Consider the following 21,586-nt stretch of genomic DNA (forward strand, 5'->3'; position numbering starts at 1 on the left):
CACGAAACAGGTCACAAGGACAGCAGTTAGAGAGAGGTTACAAAAAAAGTCAATAAAGGAAAAATAAAATATCAGCTTGCTTTACAATGAATGAATGAGTATTTGGGATAATGTTTCTTGCACGCTCCTATGACTTTATTATATGACCCTGACAAGGATTCTTCATGAACAAACACACACAAACTCCTTCCTACCTGTTAGTATCCCAAATAATTACGTTTCCATCGAATCCTGATGTTACCAACAGTCTTGTATTTGTATCATACTCAATATTCTTCACCCAGCTAGTGTGGCCGTGCAAAGTACAGACTTTAGTGTTTAATTTCCGCAGATCCCAAAGTGCAATCGTAGTGTCATCAGAACAGGTGGCAAACAGTCTGTTGTCGAGAAATCTAAAAAAAAATGTACAATTTAAAAATTAATTTACTAGTAGAATAAAGTATACATAAACATTAAGAACACATTCTCGAATCAGAGGAACAAATACTGTGACTCCATAAGCGGGACCTCAGATTCACATTATCAAACATTTGGAATTGCAATGTTACTTGTATGTTTTTTGTTCACAGAATGCGGAGATAAGTTACTTGTTTATACTGTAAAACCAAGTATCCAACAGTGACAGCTGCAAAACTTACTCAGTTAGAGGTAAATTAGATACAGCCAAAAATCTGTACTAAACAGAATATCATAACCACAGCACTGGACGGAAGGTGAAAGCGGGATGGCTTGCCTCCCTCTCTATTGATAGCAGTTGGGCTATACATCTATATCATTGTGGCTAAAATGTGCCTACTGCACTTAATAAACATATGCACAATATGAGCTTTTAATTTTATTTTTCTCAGAAAACCTTCCCGGAGGTATCCATACCAAAAAGCCATTTTAAAATATTTTGTACAAGCCCCTCAAGCCACTGGCATCTTTAGGTCTGGGTTTTGCAAGTGCAGCTGTTAAGCAATCTATATCTTTGGGTGTGCCCCTTGCAAACACTTGATTTCAATAACCAGTCTCTTTCAGCCCTGTCAATCGTTTGTTTGCTTCCCCGAGTGGAGCCTTCTTTTCTCACCTAATTCTATTGTCTGTTTTGATGAATCCATCTGAAGTGGTATTTGTGTTTTGACCACTCACTTCGTGTTGCACCACTTTACACCTTGTTTAGCTGTCTGTCACATTAGTGGTCACCAGTTACAGACTCCATTTTGTATTCAGCTTAGCCTTAGCTCCACTCCACATTAAAGGTGCAAGTAGTTTTCCGTACAAAACATGTTATGCAACTTGTTTTCTATTCTGCGTGTTCTTTTCTCACCGAAAGGCTAGAACATAACGTGGAGGAGTCAATTAGCAAGATAAGGATGTACTAGACTGATGTTTATGGTACAGCAGGGAACAGTTTAGTTGTGGGAAAGACACCTTGGGATTTTGGCCAAGTTCCGACATGTTTCTTTCAAAGCTTACCTAAAATAGCCAGCATTTTTTAATACTTCTTGCGCAGTGGGAGGGTTTTTTCCAGAAAGCTCCTTCCTTGTTTGTTTAAAATATATAAGAGACCCAGGTCGACAGATGGAGATTCAGAGACCTAAATCAGGATTTAGACGTCGAATGCCTGATATATTTCCCCAGAGGGTGGAGATCTCTCTTTCCCGTTGCAGTCGAACCAGGGTCAACGACTTGCTGGCAAGAGAAAGATGAAGCACCAGACAGGCCCTACAGTGATGCATTTTTAAAAATGATTTGCTTTGCATTGTGTATGAATATATATACATATATCAATATAAGTGTTTGTATCTTTTGCATGTATATATTTGTTGTTTATAGACTGAAGATTCTTTGTACAAGGTCTTACTTCATTGCTGCACATTTCAAAAGTACACTTTTGGCTGTACAGGCCTTTCTTCACGAGACTTGCAAAAAGATATAATAAATGTCTTCTTCAGATCAAGAGGTGCATTCCATAGAATCTTTTTGACTCCTCTCAGTGTGTGCATTTTGGCTCACTCAGCGGTAAAGCAAAACACCATCCACGAAAGTCCTTGCGCTGAACAGCATGAGGAACTATTCTATAACTACAGGCCTCTGTTGGCTTTAATACGCATTCTCAACTCCATCAACTCTGACAGCTCTTGGATTCTCCCCTCCTCCCCCACAAACCTCCCTTGTTCCACTGCACATTACTCAATCCTTCTACATCTCACTTATTTTTCTGTCCCTTCTTTCCTGGTTGTGCATTCCCAACCACACCGTCTCCTCTCTCCTCCGTACAGCTTGTTGTGCTTCATTATTTCTTTATGCATCCAAACTGCTCCAAAACTCCCTCTCCCCCTGCATCTATCCCACTGTTCTTGCTCTAACAACTCCTCCTTTTTAGATCTTCTACATTGAAGAACTTATTTGTGCTAAGAGCTATCCTGCCCAATGTGTGTCATCATAGAGCTGTAGCCCTACATTAAACATTCAGGAAAATATTCCTCAAGAACCATGAGCAAGTTCGTTTTGTTAATACAAGGGTATAAAATTTACAAGGATTACCAATATTGAATGTGAAGTTATGCCGCCAGCGACTGTTCCGAACACAACTCGGAATTTTTTTTACCAAAAGTCTCATGAACATCCACTGCTACTGGTAGGAGGCCCTATTAATGACAGTGTGGCATCACGCTCCAATTTCTACTCAAATGGTTAACAATATGACAGCTGCTTGAGGTTTGATTCACAAAGATTTTGTAAAATTGCCCCTCTATTTTAGCTGCAGTTCTGTATTACTGACATTGAATATGAAGGCCCATTTATTTCTGCTTAACCACATTTCATTTTTCTTGTTCTCTTAGGTTGAGCCTGACAGCTACAAATGCTGTGTCTATGGCTGGAATCCAAGAGCTGGTCACCAGCCAAGATCCAGGGCAGGCAGCATAGCCAATAAATCACCTCATAGCTTCTCACTTCCAGCCACTTCCAGGTGCTGAGGGGAACACAGTGCAGCAGGGAAAGCAGGACGGAAGGGAAGGTTCAAAAGGGAGGTTATTCACTGAATTGTTAAAGAGAAGCGCCCCCCCCCCCAGACTAACAGTTTTGCTTTGAGCCTCTGGAAGACTCTCCAACCAATCCTGATGCACACCTGCACAGACTTCAGACACGTGAGGGCATTATTTGTTCAAAACTTTCAGGTATTTGGGAGTCAGAGTTATAAAATTGACAGTACCAGCCATTTAGTAAAGTATTTACAATCAGCTGTGAAATAGTCTGTACTTACAGGGGAGCTATGAAGTAATAATATTGCCATTATCGACTGGGCTACATCTCTGTATAGCCATCAGTACAACATGTATAGAAAGTGTTGTCTCTTCCCTAATGCGTGCATCCTCCTGTTACGCTTTAGAGCAATAATGACCTGCACATGTTTTGTGATTAAATTCATGCAGCCTCCTTTCTCAGACAAAACAGTGCCTCTGAAGTGGTGACATTACCACTCGTTTGCAATTACTGCTGCTTTAGTTTTCTGTATTATTGCAGCCATGGCTTAGCAGTAGAATAATGGACTTGGAAGTATTGCTATTAAATCCATAGCACAGCAGTGACATTTGCAATATGCAATTCCCACAGGAGCGTGGCAGACTGTAAAATGGCTTGGGAGTGAATTCTCTACGTAGGAAGATGCATGAAATACATTTTGTGATCCTTTCACTCAATTACCAAAGCAGGGGCAAATAATATTAGTCTACCCTAATAGCCGTGGCCCCTTGATATACCTCCATAAAAAACCTGTTGTCGAGAGATTTTCAATTTTGATTTGTGTTTTTGGATCATTAGAGAAGTAATTTAGCTTGGGTAGGCATTGCTAATCTGGACCAATTTTTTCTGGATGACATTTTTAAAAATGGCAGATATGTTGCAGTGATGATGTAATATTTCAGATACCATGATACCTTTCTACTTTATTTCGGTGTCAAACATAAGTTTTGAGGTTCAAGTAGTCTTATAGACACAGAAAATAACTCCTTAGAGCAACCCTTCTGCCATTTTTCAAAATGTCTGCTCTATAATGGTGTGTTTGTGTTTTAGCCATCATATTGGGTAATTTATTTTAATATTGTTTTTGTTCCAGGTTTTCCATTGTTTTAAATTCGAAAACATGATTGAAGGTGGTAGCAAAGGATCTTTACCTCCTGACACTGTTGCTAACTACAAAATTTGTGGACTCCTTCAGAGAAAAATGTCTCCTATGCCAAACTAATTCGAAATAAAATCTAACATCCTGTGGCTGGTCAGTACAGAGTTGGAGACGCAGCAGAAATATGGCAAGACGAAGTCCACTAAAGAATGAAACTGATGGGTGAAAAAGGATCAAATATTTTATAATTGTAACTGCAAGTGCTACAAGTCGTATACAATGGAAAAAAAGTCGGACAAATTTGTCAAAAATAGCAGAAACCAGTGAATCACAACAAGAACAGGATTCTTCTGAAAAAGCGATGACAACCAAACCAAATGCCCATCCACTTAAAAGATTGATGGCTACCCCTCGTCCTCCTCCAACAACTGATCAGAAAGCAGGGAATCTTCAATGTGTTATCTGTGGTTTAGCCACAACAAGGGCCAAATGGACTGACGAAATAAAGTACAGAGTAAGAGAGTCTCAAAAGGGCAAACTTGTTTTTATCTGCAGCTAGTTTCTTCCAAAATGAAGTTTTCAGCAGAGTAGCTGATCAAAACAGCGGCGTGAATATATTTGCAGCAGATTTGTATGCCCACCCGAACTGCATGTGTGCATACATCTAAAAATATGAATGTACAATGAGCTCCCAGCACTAACGTAACAGGCAGTTTTCAGTTATGTTTGCACTCTTTGAAAAAGCAAATTAAGTTTTACAGCCACTCTTAAGTGCTGGTAATGGATTCACATTCAGTGAGATCCGAGAAATAATGGTCAACATTGACGAAACTGTATTCATCTATCATAATAAAATTAAGTTTTTTTTGGTGAGAATGTCCAACAACAGAATTCGTTTTTGTCAGTCTTAAAAAAGGATTGAGCCACCTATGGTCACAGGATGCAGTAAAATCAGGAGGAACCATTTTAAGAAGCGCCCTGAAGAGATTTAGATTTTGGATTTAATGACAAATTTTGTGATGCCCCAGAGCTCTGCAAATCATAGGAGCCAACAATAATATCTGATGTTATCTTAATATTTTTTACATCATTTTTTAATATCAGCAAAGCAAAACTGTTGCAAACTGAATTTCCTGAGTTCAGAACAGAAACAGACAACATTGATGATGGCTTTGAAGATATGAGCGAAGAAGTGAAAGACAATTCCTTGAACCGACAGGCTTATGTTGTGCAAATGTACTCTTTTCCAAATCATGTTTTATGAATTACATCACGACAAAAAGGAAACTCTGCTACACATGGTGGCTGCCCACACAACCTATGACAAGTGCAAAAGTAGAGAGCTAATCACTTCAATGAATAGGATTGGTGTATCAACAAGTCATAATGACAGTACAGAGCACAAACTTGTTAGCAGCTCATGTTGTCAAATCTTGGGAATCTGACAACACACTACGTTCAAGCCACTTTTCCAGGAAAGGATTTACAATTGCTGCTCTTGATAATTTTGTAGACAGTTCTTCTTTGACTGGAACATCCAGCACACATGATTCTGCCATGGTGCTTTTAGAAGACTGTACCAATGAAGTAGCTGTTGGAAAGCAAGCTGTAGGCATAAACAAAGCTGCAAACTTATAACCCAACTGCCTTGCCAATGTGTGCAAAATCACTTCAAGCCATCAACATGTCCCAATCTACTAGAAAGTTTCATAGTGGCTGAGGATATGGATCTTCTACCTGATGCTGCGGTCTGCCAAGCTGATTTAACTGAATTTATCGTAACGCTCATTTGCTGCAGACTGAAGGACAAATGAAAGTCAGTTCCTCAGTGGGCTGCAATTCATTCTGTGATTTCCCAGAATACCGTCCCACTGAAGAAGGTTGGTTTTTTACCAGCAATACCATCTCCAGTCACAAACTAAGAAACAGTATACACAACTCTAAAACAAAAACAAAAAAATCCAAAATGTGCGTGCTCAGGTTGCAGACCAGCCTATCCTGCCAATTTTCTGCAATGAAGGTGTTTTGCTTATTGTAGCTGACATTTTTTATGACCAATCCAGTAGAATTTGATTATCTTTATCCAATGATGGATGTTTTCCACATGACAAAAGTTGAGCTGTGGTAAGCAGGAAGTTCTCAGTGGATGCGAGACAGACGATGCATTTATTGAGGCTGAAATCTCTGGAAGCAAAACTGTCCAGTCAGTATTCAGCAGAACTCATTATGTTAGTTTGTTACACAGTATGCTCATCATATCTGAGCCTATAGAAACATTGCGTTGGAATGCTTTCTGGAACAAGAATGACAAATTAGATTTTGCATATCTTATCTCAGAAGTGAATAAAGCACAAGGTGCACTTCATTCAAAAGAAGTGATGCAAAGCCAGGCAGTTCAAAATCAGAACTTTTTTCTTCCAAGTGGACTCCGTGCTCAGAGCACAACCTACTGAGTCACACGCATGTTTGCCTCAATCTATATTATTGTATTTCTGCAAACTGTTCACAATTAACTTAATAGATCACAACCTTTCCTTTCTTGGAAGTCATATTTCTTCAACCTAAAATTAGCTCATCTATTAATCCCATCATAACGCCAACTAATGATCACACTAAATACTATTAATTTAATCCACCAGAAAAAAGTAGAATGAATACATGAAATGGTTTGCTAGAGCTTACAAGACTAATATAAAAAGCCAACAATAACCAGTAACACTGGAGTAACCCCTAACCTGGCGTTCAGGAGCAACATGGTGCTCAGAGTAAAGCAGTTCACGGCCTTGTAAGTAGTAAGCAAGCTCTAAATAAATACAATACAGCCAAGCCATCTGATTGTGAAAGATCTATTGTGAGTTTAGAGTGGACTTACAGCCTGCTTTCCATTGGCGGGCTTTATCACTTTTATTTGTTTGCTTCTTTACTGAGGACTCCTCTTCTTGCGTTTATACTCTCTCCTGGAGCATAGCATTTTTACAGTTCTTTTGCTTGGCTGACTTGCAGCCTTCCACTGCCCACATTTAGGTAAATGGCGTTTAAATCTCACTTGAGACCGTGCAGATACTGCTGCTTGCAAATATTTTTGTTTGCTTAAAGAGGGCTTAGAATATGCCCATTTCTGATCACTGGTTGGATTCACAGTCACTCATTTTCAAGTGAGCACATGCAGCATTCACATTCATTTCATGCGTTTGTTCCTCCCCTGGAGCATGGATTATGTACTTGTGTTCTTTCACTGCTCCCTTAACCAGGCACTACTATTTTCTTTTCGTCTCAGCACTTGACTAGAGTCTGACTATTTTCCAGCAGTCTCTTTTATGTACTATTAGTCCCTGGGTCCCCACACACTGCCCTACAAGTTGTTTCATGCCTTCTTTGTTAATTGCCCCCTTCCTGCTGTCCATGTGGGTGCTTGATCCCTTCCGCACTGTGCGGTTGCTTGCCTCCTCCCGCTGTTCATGTGGTTGCTTGCCTCCTCCCAATGTTTGTATAGTTGCTTGCCCCCTTCTTTTGTCTGTGTTGTTGTTTGCCCCTTTCCACAGTCCATGTTGTTCCTTGCCCTATGCCACTGTCTGTATTGCTTGCCTGGTGTTGCCGTCAGTGTTGCTGCTTGCCCCATCCCGCTGCACGGGTTGTTGCCTGCCTCATCCCGCAGTCTGTGTTGCTGATTTCTGTAGTATGGCTGAAAAGCAGGCTATAAGTGTTGTTTTTATCTCCTAAACATTCCACATATTAAATGAAAGCAAACTTTTGCACGCAAAGGTTTTTGTTGCACTTTTATGAGACTTCATCTGGCAGCTCAAATCTGTTCGCTGGGCTAGTATAGAAGAGAGAATGGCTGAATTCTGGAAAGTAAATTTGCACTTGGCACGCGTTTCCCTTTAAATTATGACACTTTTTTGGTCTTGGCTAGATAGCGCTTGTGCAGTCTCAAAGAGACGTGCTGTGCATAAGCCAGCCCACAGGCTTCCTATTTGCTCACTCCATGATCTGTCACATTTTCTTTGTCACCATTTGTCCCTGGCGTGCATGGTCATGCCTCTTCTTGTGTTTAGCCCTCCCCGCAGAGCATGGATCAAGTACTTGTAAACATCCACCACTCCCGTTTTAATGACCATTTTAGGACCTACTGTTTTCTTTTTTTCAGCACTCTACACAGTGCTCGTGCTTTTACCCGCTCGGTCTCCTCCCACTTGCTCTCATGCACTGGCAACATATCACTTCCTCCTCAGTCATTGCTTTTCCTATGTTTGCTTATATTTTGTAGACCAACACTGCTCTGTCTCACCTCAGTTTGAAGTTTTCCTTTATAACATAAAATAAGATAGAAAAAGGCATCCTGACGCACATGTTCATCAGTCATGAACTTGTTTCAAGCTGAGGGCTGTTTGAACCTAACTTGTGATGTGCGTCGATCAGTTGACACAGGCCACGCAGAGGGTACAAAAACCCTTGGTGAACTGCCAGCACAGAACACCCACTCAGACAGAATTTGGTTGGGAAAAACGTGAGACCCACCCCTTTGTGGTTCTCTACCATTAGGATAATCCTCACCCTTCACCCACACACAAATGTGGAACAGCTGTAATTCCACTCCAGTAGGAAAGCTCTGGTGGACGAATCACAAATGCAATCTGTAGTCTGCATAAGCACCAATAGGCCCACTAATTGGCGAGTTTTGTACTATATGAATACACAGTAACGATGTAAGAGTTCCCGGACAAAAACACTTCTGTTAATTCGGTTTAAATACTCTGAGTTTGAGCTAGATGACTGTGAGGAATAAAATTATGATACAAGAGCTCCATCTGCTGTCCAAAATACCAGTATCTTTTCTTGCATACTTTATAGGCATTTAAAGAGCACAGCACTGTCCTAGCAAAGGGAGCAACCGAGCACTGTATTCTCATCGAAAGTTCTTAATCACAGTAGTTTCAGTAACCCATGAGGTCACATGAGAATAAACTATACCATTTGTAAAGCGCAGAGATGCTGCCTACTCCTGTGCATTTATGCAAAACGAGTAATATCATTGAAAGAGCAAGCAAAGCTTGTGACATGAGAAGAAGATATTCATCCTTTAAGTGGCTGAGATTTCATCTGCAAGGCCGAAAAGACCAGTTTTCAGAAGTGGCTCCCACCAGAAGCTCGTTGCAATTTGTTTTTATGTATTTTGATAATGCTCAAATCTTAAAGCTTCTCTGTAATATGTTATGTAATATATATTTAGATATATCTATTACATCATGCTATATTTCTAACTCTGTATTTTATTCATTGTGCTTAGATGGTCTTACTGTTCCGCTATTTATTTATGGATATGTGTATTAGAACTTTATTACATCAGTACCTGTCAGGTTCTAGAGTGTGTAAGGATAGGCAGCTGGAGACTCTCTGGACCTCAAGAGACACGGATGGCTGTGGTGGATCTTTGGAAAAAAGAACCAGCTTAATTCCTCAACTTTGTGAAAAGAACTATTTTATTTTGGAGAATCTTATAAATCAGAGGATCTAGCAGTCTCCCAACAATCTCTTTGGAGCACAATTCTATAACTAGCCTTACTTTTGATTAGTTTGAAGGAAACCGTAAGGTAAACTTTATGACACTCCTGAATAAATTGAATAGGTCACTATACAGGTTTAATTCCTAAACATTCTCATTTAGCTAAACACAATTGACATACATATTTGAGAGATACATATTTTCATAGTTTGAAATTCGTAAATAAATGGCAAATTGACCTGAGGATGAGAGGCAGGTTGTACACTGCTGCCCTATCACATTTTCAGTTTTGTGGATGGCCCCTTAGTCACAGCTTACACTGCTCCAGCTGTAGGGAGCTCACTCGTATGCCCTTGTTTGGTGGCAGATGTTTAGTTGAGCGGAGTCTTATCACTGAGAAAGTAGCGCAGAGAGCTATTTGAGCTTGTGTTTTACTCTAGGGGAGGTGATACAACGCATATTTCATCAGTGTAGAAGCATTTCTACCTATGTCCCTATTAACTTGTGTCAAGGTCCTTTGTATTTATATCGGTCTGCTGCCATAGCAGTAGTGGACACTGTATGAGAAGATAGAAAGTTTGATTTCTCCGAGTTTGAACTTTGTAGAAGATCACTATGTCCCTGCATTGAGATTACTTTTAGAAAAATGTAAGAACGTCGATGAAAGAAACAAGGTAAGACGATTTTCATGCCTATAAATAAATTGTCATTATTTGTTAATAAAAATAGGTTCTAAAACACTGCATATTTAAAAAAAGCTATCCCATCACAGCTGCCAAATACCAAGAATGGTCATTGCTGCAACAAGGCCTGACGTTGAAAGAGAAGAACGGCAGGCAGCTACGATGAGTGCTGCTTAAATAGCGGTTGAGTTGCCTGCTCTTTAGAAGCCTCTTTTGTTTGAAGTCGTATGAGACTTTGTGGTGTCCGTGACCCCTCTGAATACCAGCAGACACCAATTCAGCAGCTTAGGTCCTAGCAGAATGATAGCTTTCAGTGTCATATCGATGGATTATCGGCATCGTAGTTCCTGAAAAGTGGGTTCCACGAGCTAAGAGTTTGTTAAGGAGATCTCCATGTTCTGTAGGACAAAGGTTTGAATCCAAGCCAGTAATAGTAAGACATGTTACTTAACTTTGTTACCTAGCGATATAAATGAAACAAGCCCTTGTGGTTATTACAATTGTTTTTACCACAGCAGTTAATTTTTAGATTCTGGTTATTGCATTCTGATTTGATGGCAGGAATTTGCTCTCCTGGTTTATAGATTAGGGTGGTTACAAATAGAAAATCTGGTATAGAAAAGGACCGTACTTAGCTTATACTTTAGGTTTTCTTTAACTGCCAGGCAAGAATAATTTCTACACTGTTCGAATAGGTGCACTTAGTTTGCTTTCTACCATCAACACGGTGTAGGAAAGTATCATCTTTCTTTGCATGTTACCCCCATTTTTATTTGTATGTCAGTATATTTTTGCCTGTGTCACTGGTATCCTGCTGGTCAGGTGTGTGTGTGTGTGTGTCTTAACTGTGTCACTGAGGTTCTGCTAAATTTGTCACTACAGGCTAGTGTTTTCATTTACCAATTTGAATTGGCACATTGGACCCCTCTTATAAGTCCCTAATGTAAGACTTTTCATCCCTGGCATGGCCTCTCTTAACTTTTTGCCTCTGTTTCCCAGGTCTGTTGATGTGTGCTGGACTCTGTTTTTGCTCCTCTGGGCACATTACCAGTGCTAAAGTGCAAGTGCTCCTATACAAAATGTGTATGTAATTGGTTCATCCATGATTGGCATTTTTGATTTACTAGTAAGTCCCTAGTACAGTGCACTAGAGAAATATAGTAATGTGTTTTATATGCCCTGATAGTGAAATATTGCTAAATTAGTTTTTCACTGTTGCAAGGCCTGTGCCTCTCATAGGTTAACATGGGGGCTACCTTTAAATACGATTAAAGTGTAGATTCCCTTTGGGAGCGGATAGATATGTGGAGTTTGGGGTCTCTAAGCTCACAATTTAAAAATACATCTTTCAGTAAAGTTGATTTTAAGATTGTGTGTTTGAAAATGCCACTTTTAGAAAGTGAGCATTTTCTTGCTTAAACCATTTCTGTTACCACTGCCCGTTTGTGGATTTCCTGTCTGGGTCAGTTTGACAGTTGGGCTGGTTGCACCTCTCACTAGACAGTGACACAAAGGGAGCTGGGGGTAGTTTACATTTCCTGATGAGCCATCTGTGCTAGGAAGGAGGGGAGGAGTGGTCACTAACACCTGAAAGGGCTGTGCCTGCCTTCACACAATGCAGTCTCCAACCCCCTGGTGTGTGTCTGGGGCCTCGCCTGTGCAAGGCAGGATTTCACAATCAAGAGAGACTTTCCTTTGAAGTAAACCTACTTCAAAAGGCAAAATGGGTATAAGAGGGGCACCCAAAACCACAGACCTTAGAGCACTTCTGGAAACCAAGAGGAACCTCTGCCTGGAGAAAAGCTGAGGAAGAAGAGCTGCCCTGCATGTGACTGTGCTTTGTGGAGCTATCCTGCAGTTGCTGCTTCTGCTTGTGCTAAGAGGACAAAAACTGGACTTTGTGTTGCCTTCCTTCTTGTGAAGATCTCCAAGTGCTTGATTTAGAGCTTGCCTCCTGATGTCTGAAGTCTCAGGGACAGCAAAAACTTCTCTCTGTCCGCACCTGGAGCCTCTGGAGAGACTCCTACTCTGCCAAGTGGTGCCCATCCAGTTCCTGGGACCCTGAGAAGAGAAGCTGGCAGCCCAGGAGTGAGAAATCCACACACAAACCGCTGTGCGAGGAAAAGGAAGTAACTCCCATCTGTGGCTGAAAAATTGACAAACTGCCGGCTTCATGGCTGAAAATAGACGCTCGCCTGCAACGCGACCGGAATATCGACGCCCGCGGCTGGAGAAATGACGCGCAGCATCGCTGATGGAGGCTGGTGAGATCGCAACCCACGCTGTGCGGTTTTCGGACCATCGTGCGGCTGAATTTCTGACACTGCTGGGCCTGTAAAAACAGTGCAAGGCCTGCCAGGACCCGACAGTGCTGACCGGATCGACGCATCGCTCTCCTGCAGAGAAGAAATGACGCACGCTGACCCCGACTAAAGGAGAAATGACACAAGGTCTCGCTTGTGAGTGAAATCGACACATCGCAAGCCCCTTTTTGACGCGCACCCGCCCGTGTGGGGTTATTTTTGACGCACCCAAGGTTCATTCTCATATTGTGTTTAAAATTACATGAAAACTCTTTTTGCATTTTTAGTGATAACTTGACTTGTGTATTATGATTTTTGTCATTTTGGTCTTGTTTTGTTTAGATAAATATTTTCTATTTTTCTAAACCTGTGCTGTGTCATTATGTAGTGTTGTCATTGAGTTACTGTGTGTGTTGGTACAAATACTTTACGCCTAGCACTCTGAAGTTAAGCCTACTGCTCGTGCCAAGCTGCCAAGGGGGTAAGCAGGGGTTAGTGGAGGGTGATTCTCTTTTACTCTGACTAGAGTGAGGGTCCTTGCTTGGACAGCGGGTAACCTGACTGCAAACTAAAGTACCCATTTCTAACACCTAGTATATGATACCTAGGTACCCATGGCATTGGGGTTCCAGGAGATCCTTATGGGCTTCAGCATTACTTTTCCCACCCATAAGTGGCTCAGACAAACCCTTTTCACAGGACTGCCACTGCAGCCTGCGTGAAATAGTGCACACACTATTTCACAGCCATTTTCACTGCACTTAAGTAACTTATAAGTCACCTGTAAGTCTAGCCTTCATTTAATGAAGGCTAGGTGCAGTTACTAAATGGGAGGGCACCCTTGCATTAGCAAAGGTGCCCCCACATAGTTCAGGGCCAATTCCCGGGACTTTGTGAGTGCGGGGACGCCATTACACGCATGCACTACATATATAGGTCAATACCTATATGCAGCTTCACAATGGTAACTCTGAATATGGCCATGTAACATGTCTAGGATCATGGAATTTTCACCCCCATTCCAAATCTGATATTGGGGAGCCAATTCCATGCATCCTGGGGGCTCCACCATGGATCCCCAGGACTGCCAAACCAGCTGTCGGAGGCTTGCAATGCAGCTACAGCTGCTGCCACCTCACAGACAAGGTTCTGCCCTCTTGGGGTCTGAGCAGCTCAGTCCCAGGAAGGCAGAACAAAGCAATTCCTTTGGGAGCAGGGTGTTACACCCTCTCCCTTTGGAAATAGGTCTTACAGGCTTGGGAGGGGTAGCCTCCCCCAGCCTCTGGAAATGCTTTGAAGGTCACAGATGGTGCCCTCCTTGCATAAGCCAGTCTACACCGGTTCAGGGTCCCCTTGTCCCTGCTCTGGCGCGAAACTGGACAAAGGAAAGGGGAGTGACCACTCCCTTGTCTGTCACAACACTAGGGGTGGTGCTCAGAGCTCCTCCAGGGTGTCCCAGACTTCAGCCATCTTGCTTTGCAAGGTGTGGGGACACTCTGGAGGCCTCTAAATGGCCAGTGCAACAAGGTGACGTCAGAGACCCCTCCTGATAGGTCCATACCTGATAAGGTAGCCAATCCCCCTCTCAGGGCTATTTAGGGTCACTCCTGTGGGTTCTCTTCAGATTCTACTTGCAAGTTTCCAGCAGGAATCCTCTGCAACTACTACTTCATCCTCTGACCTCGGATCAACCGCAGACTGCTCCAGGAACCGCTGTAACAGCAACAAAGTATCCAGAATGCCTACTTTTCCTCTGCAACTTCAGCTCCAGCCAGCAACTGCAACAGTTCCCATAGTGTGCACGATCTGATGACTCCCTGTCTTCACCCTGCACCAGAAGGACCGAAGAAATCTCCTGTGACTCCATCACTTCACGGGAGATCTCTTCGGTCCCATCAACACAGACTGTCCTGATGTCCCCATTTGGAGGAGGTAAGATCTTGCCTTCCCCGAGAACGACAGTACCCCTGTGCGCACCACATCATCTTCACCTCCTGAGGCCTCTGTGCACCATTTGCAAAATTCCTTTGTGAACAGCCTGGCCCTGGTCCCAAGCACTCTATCCTGCAATGCTCAACTCACTGAGTTGTTGTCCAGCGGCATGGGACATTCCTTTGTAGTGCAGCACCAGCTGCATTTTGCACCTCCTTTTTGTCCCTGTGTCCTGGGACTCCTGTGGGTGCTATCTGGTGTTCTGAGGGCTCTCTAAAGTGCCGAGAGCCCCCTCTTCCTCCTCAAACAGAGTTGAGGCCCCCAGGTCCCTCCTGGGTCCAGATAGCACCAACTTGACGCAAAACGAGACTCAGCCGGAACAAAGGCTTGTTGGAGGAATCCAGCGCCAAAAGTCGTCTGCATACAACCTCTCTCTGAGGGACATCCAGTGCATCATGCAGGAACCCGCTGACATCTTTCTTGGGTGAATTTCTGTAGTCTTCGTCCAACCGGGGACTCTTCTTTTGCACCCTCTTCTGGGTTGGCAGGGGCTCCGGTCCTTCCTGGAACTTCTTTCGACTTCTGGACTTGGTCTCCCTTCTTTGCAGGTCTTCAGGTCCAGGAATCCACCATTTGTTGTTTGCAGTCTTGCTTGGTTCTTGCAATAACTATAATCACGACTTGTAGTGTGTCCTAAGTAAACTTGCAGTACTTTCCTCCTGCTTTTCTGGGCTCTGGGGTATTTTACTTACCTTTACTGTATTCTTACTCTCCCAGCGATTCTCTACACACTACATTTGTCTAGGGGGGAAATTTGTGATTCGCATTCCACTTTCTTAGTATATGGTTTGTGTTGCCCCTAGACATATTTTCTTGCATTGCATTCTATAGCATTTCCTATTGTTTGTACTTTCCTATGTTGAATTACTTACCTTATTTTGGTGTCTAGTGTATAAACTGTGTATAATACTTACCTCCAGAAGGAGTATTGCCTCCAAGATATTTTTGGCCTTGTGTCACCCAAATTAACTACCTTTATTTTTGGTGACACTGAGTATTGTCTTTACTTGTGTATAAGTACTGTGTAACTATAATTGGTATTGCAGGAGCTTTGCAGGTCTCTTAGTGCAGGCTAAGCTGCTCTGCTATAGCTACTGCTATCAGCCTAAGCTGGTAGAACACACTACAGTTCACTAATAAGGGATAACTGGACCAGGTGTAAGTACCCAAGGTACCCACTACAAACCAGGCCAGCCTCCTACACACGTGCATTGTTTGAAGCGTCTGCTACTTGTGAAGTAACATTTCAGGATAGGCTTTGGATCAGGAAACAAAAATAAATAAAAACAGCCAATGTTATTGCATACATATGCGCTTGTTTTAGCATCCTCCACCGAGCAGGGGTTCTTTGGTGATACTGTTCTATAATTAACATTAGCCAGGCCATATTAATTCTTTGGTCCTAGGGTATTTACCAATGAAAGGCAACTTCAAGCGTTCTAATCCGGTATGTGGATAGTATGTTCTCTTTCTCTATGCAACCAAGTAGGTATAATAATCTGTTTCGTAAGCTCTGATGCTACAAAACTTACAAGCATTAACTTTTAGCCATGCTGAACTGCAGCCACATTTGTGTACAACTTGGCTAAAACACATTGCCAACGCCAAGAGTTCACATAGGCGAGACCAATTGGCTTTGCCACAGTTTATTTTAAATTCTGTTTACAGTTTACTTAGTGAGAAGTATTAAAAAAAAAAAAAAAAAACGACATGCGTTTTATAACAAAGAATTCAATATACAGTTTTGATATACTAACTAAAAGATCCGTTTGCATTCCTTCAGTATTCCGATTATTTTTCTTTTAATGGTTTTCAGGCGATGCTTTACAGGCAGACATTGGCAAAGCCAACTATATAAAGGCGAGGGCCATTTTCTTTGCCAATGCCTGTTTTGCCATTGGGCGATAAGTATTTGTAACAGATGCGGCTGCTGTTCCTGGCTGAACAAGGCCCGGGCGGGGGCACTAGAAGAAGCTGCATAGTTCTGTGGAAAGCTAACCTTGAAAACTGCTGAGTTACTGTTCCTCAACAGATTGTTTCTAAAACATGCTTCTCAGCTTGGAAGCTCTTTCTATTGAAAAGGTAGTGCGGTATTATTATAGCTAGCGCTCATATTTTGAATTCCACGTTGTTTATCTTGTTTTCATATGCGAATTATCTAAGTTTACACCTACTTTTCTGACTGCCTCGCGGACCGAGCCTCGCAAAAGGCATCCAGCTCTATATAAATATGAGGGTAACAAGTGCGAATCAAGAGAGGGCTTGCCCGTGAAGCGATCTCGGCATTTCGAGGCGTACCAGTGGCATCAACAGGGGAAAAAAAATATCCCTGAACGGACTTTGACATTTTAGAAAGTAGTATTGAGCAGCAGTCCTCTTACTACATTTAAAGATGCACTAAACGAATGTGTTACGATACACCCAGAAGGCTTTAGGTTACAATTGTATAGCAATCGTCTAAGTACACTAATGTTTTTAGACAGCATTCCTACATATTGTTAACGCTGAGTGTCTTCCTTGCACCCAATGCCCCAGTCTTCTTGCCAGACAACATGTAGGTAATTGTTGACTTTTATTAGCAGTGAACACCTTCACGCACAATTACTAATTTAGGACAGAATGAAGTGTACAGCATGACCTCGCATAAAACTATTTTGTTACATTACTGTTGGTTATGTATCCCCTCCTCTTGCATGTTCCTTGTAACAGTGACTCAAAATATACCTGCGAAGGGGAGGGAGAGGGATGCAAACTTGTCAGCCTTTTTTCTTCGGTATTTATAGGTGTGTCTATGTAACCGGCTGGGGGGTATTTGTGCCAAAGGTAATAAAGCTGGCAAATACCTGAATGCAACAGGCATTGGCCAAGCCAACAAGTCCCGCCTACACAAGAGCTGTCGGCAGGGTCATTTGTGTTTTTAGCCATGTTGCACAGCAGCACGGCTGCTATGTAGCATGGTTTAAAGTTTAAAAAAAAAAAATTGCACCCCAGTCGTTAGCCATAAAACCGGAGTATAATTCAAACAACTTTTTACTTGTAGCACGGGTGTGCTGGTCTTTCGAGGAATACAAAATAGATATCTGTAGCTCCTTTCACATCCCGTTAAAATAGTCCAAATGCACAAGTCAGTCATGTTATAAGTCAGCCAGGACTGACTTATAACGTTTTTAAAAACGAAAAGCCAAAGGCTGAATTCAAATTTTTCTGATTTATTTATTTTCCTTGTGACTTTATCCCCCGTGACAAAGGCTTGCTAAGCCCTAAAATGCGTAGGGGGAAACAATGCACTGTATGTGTTGTAATGAAAAAAAGGCTCAAAAACAATTTCACTGGGCTTGAATAGTTTGATTTCATGTTTCAAGGTTTATAATCAAAATGTGGATGGCCTCAAATATATTGTGTGGATTAAATACAAAAACAAACTTGTAAGGACGCTTGAGCTCTGCAATATCACACCAATGGAAGTTACATGTCACACACATGCTAGAAACTATCTTTAAGTTACAGACCAACATATATAACAACCTTGCGTGCTCTCAGTAAATCACACATGTCCGCTAATAATCACTCCAGAATGAGTGAGCACTGCAATGCCACACTAGGGAAAGTTGAACGCTACACAAGTCAGAAACTTTATCAAAGATACAGACTTGTATCACAGGGTTAGTGAATTGGCAATGCCCCTGAGAGACAATGACACTAAACTATTACAAAGCTTTCCATCACCAGATGCGCTTAACCTGCCATGGCTGGTTTGTTCTGTTGTGTCTTGTACTGTCCTTTGATATCATTGGTAGATTTATTTTTGGGCTTATGTTTAACATGAAAATAAATGTTTATTTATCTCCACCATGCTTTCATAATGTCATTTTATCAGTCCAGAAAAAGTCCCAGGTGTGTCAGCCATAGGGGACGAAACATGTGTCGGCTGGTTTCATATTTTCACTTTGATGTTTCAAATTAATCAAATGAAACAAATACAACGGATGCAAACAAAAGTACTCTTGGATACCGACAGCTATGAAATTAATCATATTCAAAGGGTACAACCTATTCTCTACTGCCACGTACTCTTACTATGAACATGTCAGGGGTTAATCCACTCAATAGGTTGACCCACCTGGAATACATATTTTGGGCCCTGTCCCAGTTGACTTAAATCCCTGGAATTTTACGCCCCTATTTTCTCAAACTCATGGCTTGCAAATGTTGCACATATAAATCAACAAAGGCAATGCCCTCTGGTTGACACTGCCGTTATCTACCAGTGGTAATATACTATGTAAGGGCCAACATTAACATTCACGGAGATTCAGTAACAATGGACAGAGGTTTCCCTGCAAGCACGAGAGAGAAGAGCGAGAGGCGAGAGCGAGAAGAGCGAGCGGCGAGAGCGAGAAGAGCGAGCGGCGAGAGCGAGAGAGAGAGAGAGATAGAGAGATAGAGAGAGAGAGAGAGGAGCGAGAAGAGCACGCAAGGAGAGAGCGAGAAGAGCGCGCAAGGAGAGAGCGAGAAGAGCGAAGAGCGCGCAAGGAGAGAGCGAGAAGAGCGAGCGAGGAGAGAGAGAGCGAGCAAAGAGCGAGCGAGGAGAGAGAGAGCGAGCGAGGAGAGAGAGAGCGAGCAAAGAGCGAGCGAGGAGAGAGAGAGCGAGCAAAGAGCGAGCGAGGAGAGAGAGAGCGAGCAAAGAGCGAGCGAGGAGAGAGAGCGAGAGCAAAGAGCGAGGAGAGAGAGCGAGCAAAGAGCGAGCGAGGAGAGAGAGCGAGAGCAAAGAGCGAGGAGAGAGAGCGAGCAAAGAGCGAGCGAGGAGAGAGAGCGAGAGCAAAGAGCGAGCGAGGAGAGAGCGAGCGAGCAAAGAGCGAGGAGAGAGAGCGAGCAAAGAGCGAGGAGAGAGAGAGCGAGCAAAGAGCGAGGAGAGAGAGAGCGAGCAAAGAGAGAGAGAGCGAGGAGAGAGAGCGAGGAGAGAGAGAGCGAGCGAGGAGAGAGAGAGCGAGCAAAGAGCGAGCGAGGAGAGAGAGAGCGCGAGCAAAGAGCGAGCGAGGAGAGAGAGAGCGCGAGCAAAGAGCGAGCGAGGAGAGAGAGAGCGCGAGCAAAGAGCGAGCGAGGAGAGAGAGAGCGCGAGCAAAGAGCGAGCGAGGAGAGAGAGAGCGCGAGCAAAGAGCGAGCGAGGAGAGAGAGAGAGCGAGCAAAGAGCGAGCGAGGAGAGAGAGAGAGCGAGCAAAGAGCGAGCGAGGAGAGAGAGAGCGAGCAAGGAGAGAGAAGAGCGAGCAAGGAGAGAGAAGAGCGAGCAAGGAGAGAGAAGAGCGAGCAAGGAGAGAGAAGAGCGAGCAAGGAGAGAGAAGAGCGAGAGGCCAGAGAGAGAAGAGCGAGAGGCCAGAGAGAGAAGAGCGAGAGGCCAGAGAGAAAAGAGCGAGAGGCCAGAGAGAAAAGAGCGAGAGGCCAGAGAGAAAAGAGCGAGAGGCCAGAGAGAAAAGAGCGAGAGGCCAGAGAGAAAAGAGCGAGAGGCCAGAGAGAAAAGAGCGAGAGGCCAGAGAGAAAAGAGCGAGAGGCCAGAGAGAAAAGAGCGAGAGGCCAGAGAGAGAAGAGCGAGCAAGGAGAGAGAAGGGCGAGAGAGAGAGAGAGAGAGAGAGAGAGAGAGAGAGAGAGAGAGAGAGAGAGAGAGAGAGAGAGAGAGAGAGAGAGCGCGAGAGGCCAGAGAGAGAAGAGCAAGAGAGAAAAGCGCACTGTAGGCAAGAGAGAAAAGCGCACTGTAGGCAAGAGAGAAAAGCGCACTGTAGGCAAGAGAGAAAAGCGCACTGTAGGCAAGAGAGAAAAGCGCACTGTAGGCAAGAGAGAAAAGCGCACTGTAGGCAAGAGAGAAAAGCGCGCGAGAGGCAAGAGAGAAAAGCGCGCGAGAGGCAAGAGAGAAGCGCGCGAGAGGCAAGAGAGAAAAGCGCGCGAGAGGCAAGAGAGAAAAGCGCGCGAGAGGCAAGAGAGAAAAGCGCGCGAGAGGCAAGAGAGAAAAGCGCGCGAGAGGCAAGAGAGAAAAGCGCGCGAGAGGCATGAGAAAAGCACGCGAGAGGCATGAGAAAAGCACGCGAGAGGCATGAGAAAAGCACGCGAGAGGCATGAGAAAAGCACGCGAGAGGCATGAGAAAAGCACGCGAGAGGCATGAGAAAAGCACGCGAGAGGCATGAGAAAAGCACGCGAGAGGCATGAGAAAAGCACGCGAGAGGCATGAGAAAAGCACGCGAGAGGCATGAGAAAAGCACGCGAGAGGCATGGGAAAAGCACGCGAGAAAGAAAAGCAAGCGAGAGGCAAGAAAGAAAAATGCGTGAGAGGTGAGAAAAGAGCGAGAGGCGAGAAAAGAGCGAGAGGCGAGAAAAGGGCGAGAGAGAGAAGAGCGACAGAGGTAAGAGGAGAGCAAGAGAAGAGGGTGAGGTGAGACGAGCAAGAGAGATGAGAGTGAAGAGCGAGAAAGGTGAGAGAAGAGGGAGAGCATGTGCGTGTGTAGCCAAGGCCATGGCTGCAGCAGGTTGTAAAGATGCCTTCAAAGTAATACCTTGCAGATTAAATCCAAGCACAGAAGCAAATTGTGCACAGAACACTGTTTACCATTTAAAACTAAAAGCATGCCAGTGAACTAAAACCACTATGAAATAACGCATTGGGAAAGTACAAGTGCTTCAATTAAAAGAAAAAAGTAGCTCTGAAAACGTGAGCAATGGAAGGGCACGAGTACTTGAGCAATGCTCAAGGGGAAGGACAAACATACAAAAAGGAAACACATGCAGACCTTAGAGAAGCAAGGATATGAGAGTGATGAAGCCAACCAATGGTAAGCAATGGGTGGGTTCCAAACCTGCGGTAAGCCAACAACGTGTCTCGCAATGGACAGCACATGTGCTGTCTCAGGCTAGACCTAAAAATACTGCTTTCCTTTGTTATGACCTTAATCCTAGATGCAATGGCATTGCCAATGCGTATAGTATTTTAAGACATACAATTGTTTGGGTAGA

At 43.4% G+C, this 21,586-nt stretch overlaps 1 protein-coding gene across 1 annotated transcript in view; it reads right to left on the bottom strand.

Moving 5' to 3' along the window:
• Positions 1-21,586, bottom strand: part of DCAF10 (DDB1 and CUL4 associated factor 10) — a 93,332-nt gene that overhangs the window by 34,634 nt on the left and 37,112 nt on the right. Inside the window, exon 3 of the mRNA XM_069236423.1 lies at positions 195-392. Within this exon, the coding sequence (XP_069092524.1) occupies positions 195-392 (198 nt within the window). The remainder of the gene's footprint in view (positions 1-194; positions 393-21,586) is intronic.

The sequence above is a fragment of the Pleurodeles waltl genome, chromosome 1_2 (genome assembly GCF_031143425.1).
Source record: "Pleurodeles waltl isolate 20211129_DDA chromosome 1_2, aPleWal1.hap1.20221129, whole genome shotgun sequence".
Classification (NCBI taxonomy): domain Eukaryota; kingdom Metazoa; phylum Chordata; class Amphibia; order Caudata; family Salamandridae; genus Pleurodeles; species Pleurodeles waltl.